The sequence below is a fragment of the Apteryx rowi genome, unplaced genomic scaffold, assembly GCF_003343035.1.
Source record: "Apteryx rowi isolate R43461 unplaced genomic scaffold, aptRow1 scaffold_673, whole genome shotgun sequence".
Classification (NCBI taxonomy): Eukaryota; Metazoa; Chordata; class Aves; order Apterygiformes; family Apterygidae; genus Apteryx; species Apteryx rowi.
The window spans coordinates 391,898-399,677 of NW_020450953.1; the positions used below are offsets into that span (position 1 = coordinate 391,898).

Genomic DNA, 7,780 nt, shown 5'->3' on the forward strand with positions numbered 1-7,780 from the left:
CCCGGGCGCAGCGAGCGCAGCGTCCCCACGCCGGGCTGCAGCCGCTGCGCTCGCACCGACTCCATCATCGCTGCCGCCACCGCCGCCAGCCCGCTCCGAGGCACGGCCCCGCCGCGCCGCCGCCGTCACTCACCGCCCGCGCCCGCCAATCGGCGCGGAGATCACCTCAGGGAGCGGGAGGGACCGCGGGGGGAGACAGCCAATGGCAGCGCAGAGGCGCCGGCGGGGCGGGGCGGAGGGAAGGCGCGGGGAGGAGGGCGGTGTGAAAGGCAGCCCGCCAATCCCACAGCAGAGCACCGCCGCGGTGGGCGGGGACGCGGAGGGGAGTGGCCCAATCAGAACTCGGCTGCTGGAGGACTCAATGGGCGGGGGGACAGTCTGTCTCTAGCTAGCCTAATCACAAGTGAGAGGCACAGCGAGGGGGGCGGGGTTTGGAGGACATCTGTCCAATCACACAGCATGACTGGTGATAATGACTGGGGAAAGAACGAATCACATGTAAAACAGCAGGGCCGGGGCGGAGACTCAACCCAGCAGAATAGCCGCGATCTTATTGGTCAGCAGGAGGGGCGGGGAATGCCAAGATGACCAATAAAAGGGCTCTTCACCGAGTTAGAGGCGGAGACCTTAGTAATTGCCCATTCATGGCCTCTGTTTTGATAAAAAGGGGCGTGGCCTGGCGCATCCAGCCAATAGGGACCCGACAGCCGATGGCCCAACTTGGGCAAGTTTTCTCGCGGAGGATTGTGGGAGGGGGCCATGCAGGGGCTGCTGGGAGTGCGGCCAAGGGCAAGGCATTCTGGGAAGGGCCAGGAGGCCCCCGGGGGGACCTCGCTGCCCCTGCGGCCCTTCTCGTCACAACCCCAAACGTCCCCGTTTCTCCCCTGTCTCGTTGCCGGACTCCGGCACGGTGTCACCGGCAGGGAGCAGCTCCCTGCTCCCGCCAGGGCTCGGCCTGCCCCGCTGGACAGGCGGCTTCAGATACGGCCTTGCTGGGAGGCGGCTGTGGGGAAGGGGAGAGAGCTGTGAGGCTGGCACTCCTGGGGCAGCTCGGCTTCCTCCTCTCCTACAGGAACATGGAGGGGAAGAGATTTGGGGGTCCCAGGGCTTGGGGAGTCCCAGAGTTTGGGAGGGTGCCAGGGTTTAGGAGGTCCCCAGGGCTAGAGGGGTCCCTAGGGTTTGGGGATCCCAAGGGTTGGCAGACCCGAGGGCTTGGAGAGACCTCAGAGTTTGGGGTGCTCCCCAGGCTTGGGGGAACCCCAGGAATTGGGGCATTCCAGGGCTCGAGGGATCCCAGAACCTGGGAGGGATCCCAGGTCATGGGTGGGTTTGGAGAGGGTCACAGGGTCTGAGGGGTCACAGGGCTTGGGGGATCCCAGGGCTTGAGGGGCCCTAAGGCTTGGTGGGTCCCAGGGTTTGGGGAGATCCCAGGGCTTGAGGGTTCCCAGAACTTGGGGGGGGAGGATCCCAGGACTTGAGGGTTCCCAGGGTTTGGGGGAGTCCCGAGGTTTGGGGGCGCCGTGACCCGCTGCGCCCCCGCCGGCCGCTAGGTGGCGCCATCGCTCCACGCCGCCCCCCCCCCCTCCCGCGCGCGCTCCGTGTGACCCGCGGCGGCTTCCGTCGCGCTGCCGGAAGTGGCCGCGCCGCCCGCCGACGGCCCGGGGCTGCGGCCGCCGCACCGGGGACGGGGACGAGGGGGGCCCGGCGGCGCCATGGAGACCTGGGTGCGCTTCAGCGCCCAGAGCCAGGCCAAGGAGCGCGTGTTCAGGTGCGGTGCCGGCGGGCGGGGGAGGAGGGGGGGGAACCGGGGGCGGCGGTTCGGGCCCGGGCCCGGTGGGCGCCCAGCGCTCAGGCCGCGCCGTGTCTTGCAGGGCCGCCCAATACGCCTGTGCCCTGGTGGGCGACGCGTTGCGGAGGAACGGGGCCGGCAGCGGCGTCCTGGACGGGCTGCGACAGCTGGAGGCTCATCTCAGCCTGGGCCGCAAGCGTGAGTGGGGGCTTCCGCGGTGGGGGCGGCCCCGGGGAGCGCCCGGTGTCCCCGTGTCCCCCCCCCCCGGGTCTGATCCTACCTCTGCCCCGCAGTGCTGCGCCTGGGCAACTCGGCCGAGGCGCTGGAGGCGGCCAAGCGAGCCATCCACCTCTCGGACATGGTGCTGCGCTTCTGCATCACCCTGGGCCACCTCAACAGGGCCATGTACTTCGCCTGCGACAACGTGCTCTGGGCGGGCAAGGCAGGTCTCGTCCCCACCATGGACCAGGAGAAGTGGAGCCAGAGGTCCTTCAGGTGAGGCAAGGGCAGGAGCTGCCCGCCGGGGAGCTGGTGGCCTGTCGAAGCTCAGGCAGGTCGCGCGGGGCTGGGCGAGCGGTGAACACGCTCCGCTCCGCCGGGGAGAGCCGGCACTTAGCCCACGCTGCAGCCTTCTCCTCCCGCTGTGCCGCGGAGCGGTGGTAGATGGAGTTGGCCTGACTTCTCCCAGCCTTGCACCCCGAGGGCAGCAGGCGCCTGGCCGACCGCAGCCCCGCAGCAGCAGAACGTGCCCTCTCGCTTCTGGACGGGGCGGGTGTTTTAAGGCGTCGTGTGTCTGTGGGAAGCAGCTGGAGGCTGCCAGTGTTGCAGGGCTTGGTTGCCGGCGCCCGTGTTCGCCCAGTCTCTCCACTCTGCCTCTGTTGCTCTTCCCTGTCTTTCAGGTATTATCTCTTTGCCCTCATCGTGAACCTGAGCCGGGATGCCTACGAGATCCGGATCCTGATGGAGCGTGAGGTGGGCGGGAAGCGGGCAAAAGGCGGCGAGAACGGCCACTTGCTCCAGGCTGACAACGGCCTCCAGCAACTGGGGCTGAGGCTGCAGGTCCAGCTCCGGCTTCTGCTCCACGTCCTTCGGAGCAACCCTCCCCTGCTGCTGGATGTGGTGAAAAACACCTGCGACCTCTTCATCCCCTTGGACAAGCTGGGGCTGTACAAGACCAGCCCGGGCTTTGTGGGGCTCTGCGGCCTCACCTCCTCCATCCTCTCCATCCTCACCATCCTTCATCCCTGGCTCAAACTGAAGCCCTAGTCATTCCTGGAGCCTGCCTCCGGGCTCCCGGGGTCGAAGCCGGTACAGGCAGATATTAGGAGACCCCAGGGGTATTCCCGGGGCTGGGCCACGACGAAGCTGACAGTTTTGGTCCCGTTGTGCGCGGCTGTGCATTCGCGTCACACCTGGCTGCTTTCACCGAGGGTCGACCGGGCTTTGGAGATGGGAAGAAGGTGGGGGGAGGTCACGGCATCGGAGCCCGCAGGGACCTGCTGTAGCCGCCTCGTCTCAGTTCCCTGCAGCGCCACCGAAGAGGGCGTTATTCAGCGGACCTAAATTTGGCTCTTCTTCCCATTGACTGTAGAGCCTGTCTAGCCCCAGTAGGGATGAAACAATCTCTCTCCGTCTCCAGAGGCTCTTTAAGCCTGGAGCCAGCCAGCAGGGAACTTTTGCTGCTGCTGCCCACCGTGGGGCCAGAGAAGGTCCCCTGGGACACCGGGCACCTCTTCTGAACTGCTGCAAATGTCCCTGTTTGTTAGGGGCTTCTTCGCCACAGCGTGATAAATCGGGGAGGGAGCGGCTCAGTGACGAACTGTGATTCTCCGCGATGATTTTTCCTAGCCGCTCTCTGCTCTGAGCTGGCGTCACTGCCTCGCAACGTTTGATCGCTTTCCCAGGTCTCTGTGACACCGGCTAACACTGCTTGTGTAGGTCTTGGGCTTGTCCCAGCTCTAAAGAGAATTTCACTTAATTGTCGGCTCTGACCTTCTCCCTTTGTCCGCGGTGGTTCGTATCCAGGGGCGCTGTGTTCCTCCATCCGGCCCCGGGAGGGAGCAAGTACCTGTGCTTGTAGCCAAGCTGCGGTGACAGACCTGGCGCCAAAGTTCGCGCCTGGTTTTCTTTTCCTTGCTGGTCAGAACCGGGTTACCTTTGCGCCCGCAAACCAAATCCATCGGGGAAGGTATCTCGGATTGCCGGGAGGTGCTCGGGGCGAGGTGCTCCCAGCCCCGCGGCATCGGCCGGCGAAAGCTGCCGCCCGTTCAGGCTGCTTCAGCGCGGCTCCTGGGGAAGGGCGCTAGTGAAACCTCGGCTCGGGGACTTTGACCGCTCACGAAGGTAGATCCTGGTTACGAGGGCAGAACGCGGCCGTCTGGGCGGGACTGTTCCTTGCCGCGCTCCCGCTGCTCCCAAGCTTGGCTGCTAGCAGCCTCTTCGCGCTGTCAACGCCGCGGTTTTAATGTTTTAGAGCAATATTTTAATCTTGGCGGCGGGTTGAGAGGTGCGGCGGGGAGCCGTGGGGCCTCTCCCGCTGCCTGCTGGTCACGTGTAAATACCGTACTGTAAATAGGCACCTGCACTAATCACAGCGTGTGGCGGTTTGCGGGGCGAATTATTAAAGCCAAACTGCTGAGACGTCGCCGTCTTCCCGTGCCTTAATGATCGCGTAGATGCCTCTTAGCCTGGCCTGGGACGCGCGTCCTCGCCGGCGCAGCTGCTCTTCTGCCCACGCTCTTCCTCCTCCGCTGCTGGGGGCTGGCACGGGCTGCGGCGGCAGACACCCCCCACGCGCGCCGGGCTTTGGGCCGAGCTCTCCGTCGCCACGCCGCCTTTGCGGCGCCCAGGAGCCTCCGGGAAGAGGCGTCCGCGGGTGCCGCGCTCCAGGGCACAGGAATGTGGCTCTTCTCCCCGGGGGATCTGCAAACGCTGCTTGCGCAATCGGGTTTCGATCCAAAACCACCCAACCTATCCCGCCGCCGTGGGCTGGGCTCCGCTGGATTAAACAGTGACCCGGGGGTGAATGCTCGGGTTGCAGGTGCCAGGAAAAGCGGCGCCACGGGCCATAAGCACAGAGGTGCCAGGGAATCTCTAGGGATCCAGCCCATGCCGGTGGCCAGAGGCAAACCGACGTCCAAGTAGTGGCGACGGGAGATCTCCGGCACCCTGACGCCCAGGTAGGACCCCAGCCCGCCGCGGTGACGCTCCTGCACCTCATCTGCCCGACCTGGCCCCTCTGCCCCCATAATTTACCAAACGTTGCCCGTCACCCAGCGGCTCGCTCCGGATTTTAGCCGGGGCTTGTTTATTGTGCGCCAGGAGAGGGGCTTAGCAAAGCCGTCCGCCTTCCCGGCTGGTTTCTAGGCATTGGCCAGCATCTGCCCCTTCCCCAGCGGGAAGACCGAGGGGTGGGGGGAAAGGGCTTGTCCCAGGCCAGGCAGCGCTGGGGTCGGGGACCCGGAGGCCGTTTGTCAGCTGGACACGTGCATCCAACACCTCGGGCACAGCGTTTGCCTCCTTCCCTTTTGTGTCCCAAAAACGCAGCCACCCCGGGGGTGGAGCGTGAGCGCTTTGGGGGCCATCCGCCCTCCGACGCAGGTGCGCGGAGGCGGCATCTCATCACCCCCTTCCTGCTGCCGGGCCGGAGCAACAACACCTTTTCATTGGATTCGCGTCCGGGGATGGGCAGAGCCTGGCGTCACCCCGGTGCCGCTTGCTCGGGTCTCCCGGGCGGAGCGGGTAGGGCTGAGACCCCACAAACTCATCCCACCCCAGAGTTTGCTCCCAGCTGAGGCCGGACACCTGCGGAGAGGGGCCGTAGCCGATTCACCCGACTCACCCGACTTCCAACTCCCTTGGCACCCGGCACCGGGATGCTGGTGTCCAGCCGGTGCCGGCAGCCTCCGTGTGAGTCACCTCGCTCCGGCAGCGGCTTCCGTGGCGGCGAGACCAGTCCGCCGAGAGTGAAAGCAGGAAAGCCGGGAGGAGCGCGCTCGCCGCTCTTCCTCCTCCCTGTCCCGCAGGATCGCGGTCGGGACCTGCCGGAAGCCACCGTGCTCTGCCACCTCCCAGCGCGGCGGCAGCGGGGCCCCGGCTCCGGTGCCCTCGCGGCACATGACGATCCTCAGCCCTCACTCCGGCCCTGCTTTCCGTCCGCACGGAGCCGGGCCTGGATGCTGCCACGTTAGTTCGCGGCTCAGGTTGCAAACGCGGCCGTTTCCGCACCCCCCCCCCCCCAAAAGGGTTGTGGCCAAGCTGCGACCTGCCAAACTCGCCGCAGCCTGAGCGTCGCATGGGGTAAGCAGGGGCTCGGTTTCCCCGGGGCGGCCGGTGGGGCTGTGCCGGGCGGCTGGGAACAGCGTGTGCACACGCGTGTGCATGCACCTACAGGCACATGCACCGCGGGCGTACACCGTGCCGTGGGGCGCACGCACACCGTGCACAGGCGTCCGGCGCCGGACCCGCCACCAGCCCACCCGCCTGCAGCCCCAATGCCACCCATTTGCTGGTTTTAGGTTATTTTCCCTACTTTTTAACACTCCAGGAAAAACCATCCTCGCCCCCAACCCAGGGCCCATCGGAGCAGGGGGGACTGGAGCTGACGGCCCCATCTGCCCCCCCGTGCTGATGCTGGCGGGGGGGGGATTTTTGCAATTTTAATTTTTGGGGCAGAACGGGGGTTTTGGAGCTGTTCGCGGCACTGGGCGGGTGCTGGCGCGTGGCCCAAACCGCTGCAACCCTGACCGTGGCAATAAAACACTCGGGAGCAAAAGCCCAGGATGGCATCCCTGCGTCCCCCTCCGGCTGTGACAAAATCTGGGATAAAACCCAACCGCGTGTGCATCCCCCCCACCCCGGTTTCGCGGGGTCCGTCCCGGAGAAGCGGCCGGGTGCCGCGGGGTGGAGCCGTACCCAGCGCTGCTTCGGTGTTTGCTGTTCTCATCAGCGTTGTTTTACTTGGGGTTGGGACGGGACCGTTTCCGATCTGGTTTTCTCCTCCAGTTTCCTCTTTCTTTCCCCTGCGCTACCCAAACGCCAAACTCCTCGGCTGAAAAACCTCCCGGCTGCCGAGGGACGAAATTTTTCAGGCTTCCTGTCCGTGCGAAAACTCAAGTTTTTCCTGGGGGAAAACAAAAAAATGAAAAAAAAAAAGGGAAAAAAGCTAAATCTAATGTTTCACAAGCGGCCGCTGTGCCAGGACGCCCCAAACACCTGGCTCCGGCTGGACTGAGCGGGTTTGGGGGGGGCTCGGGGGGGCATTTTGGCTTGCTGGTCCCCAAACCCCAAGTCTGATCCCCAAAATCCTGCATGATCTGGTCCCTGAGCTCCCTGGCTCTGGTCTCCCAAATCCCCCCAGGTCTGGTTCCCCCCAAATCCCCCAGGATCAGGTCCTCAAAATTCCTGGGATCCGGTCCCTGAGCCCCTCAGGTCTGGTCCTCAAAATGCCCCAGGATCTTGTCCCCAACCTCCCTGGGATCCAGTCCCTGAGCTCCCAGCATCCAATCACCAAAATCCCCCAGGATCTGGTCCTCAAAATTCCCAGGATCTGGTCTCCAAGCCCTCAGGTCTGGTCCTCAAAATGCCCTAGGATCTGGTCCCTGACCCTCCTGGATCTGGTCCCCCAAATCCCCCAGGATCCAGTCCCTGAGCCCTCAAGGTCTGGTCCCCAAATCCTCCAGGATCCCCCAAGGTCCCGAGTGAGAAGTTACCTGTCCACATCCCGTGGGAGCCCATGGGCACAGAGCACCCATCGGCGCCGGCTCCCGTGCCCACCGCCCAGCCTCGCTTCCTCCAGCTTTACCCCCAGACGCTCGCCCTGCCTGCACCCACCGCACCCATGGGCGCAACGCCCAAGACAGCGGCGCCTTTCCTATCGCAATCGAAGCGATTTGGGTGTATTTTCTCGCAATTTCGCGGTTGCACGCAGGCGACCCCCTCTCCTCTCCCGCCGCAGGTCGGCTCGGCGGCGCCGCGGGCAGTCCCGCGCCC

General features: G+C 65.3%; 2 protein-coding genes across 2 annotated transcripts in view; both read left to right on the forward strand.

Moving 5' to 3' along the window:
• The first annotated feature begins 1,637 nt into the window (after positions 1-1,637).
• PEX11B (peroxisomal biogenesis factor 11 beta) lies at positions 1,638-4,429 on the forward strand. Its single transcript, XM_026085775.1, has 4 exons — positions 1,638-1,768; positions 1,872-1,987; positions 2,083-2,284; positions 2,689-4,429. The coding sequence occupies exons 1-4, from the start codon at positions 1,713-1,715 to the stop codon at positions 3,053-3,055; spliced, it is 741 nt and encodes a 246-aa protein (XP_025941560.1). The 5' UTR covers positions 1,638-1,712; the 3' UTR covers positions 3,056-4,429.
• Positions 4,430-7,233: 2,804 nt separating this feature from the next.
• The window catches only part of LOC112975542 (toll-like receptor 2), a 3,354-nt gene continuing 2,807 nt past the window's right edge, over positions 7,234-7,780 (forward strand). Inside the window, exon 1 of the mRNA XM_026085785.1 lies at positions 7,234-7,356. Within this exon, the coding sequence (XP_025941570.1) occupies positions 7,234-7,356 (123 nt within the window). The remainder of the gene's footprint in view (positions 7,357-7,780) is intronic.

Excerpts from the sequence above, each read along its gene's own strand:
- PEX11B (XM_026085775.1), top strand. The coding sequence starts at position 1,713 with ATGGAGACCTGGGTGCGCTTCAGCGCCCAGAGCCAGGCCAAGGAGCGC. Across the intron at positions 1,769-1,871 it reads GCCAAGGAGCGCGTGTTCAG|GGCCGCCCAATACGCCTGTG; the intron begins GTGCGGTGCCGG and ends CGTGTCTTGCAG. Across the intron at positions 2,285-2,688 it reads TGGAGCCAGAGGTCCTTCAG|GTATTATCTCTTTGCCCTCA; the intron begins GTGAGGCAAGGG and ends CCTGTCTTTCAG.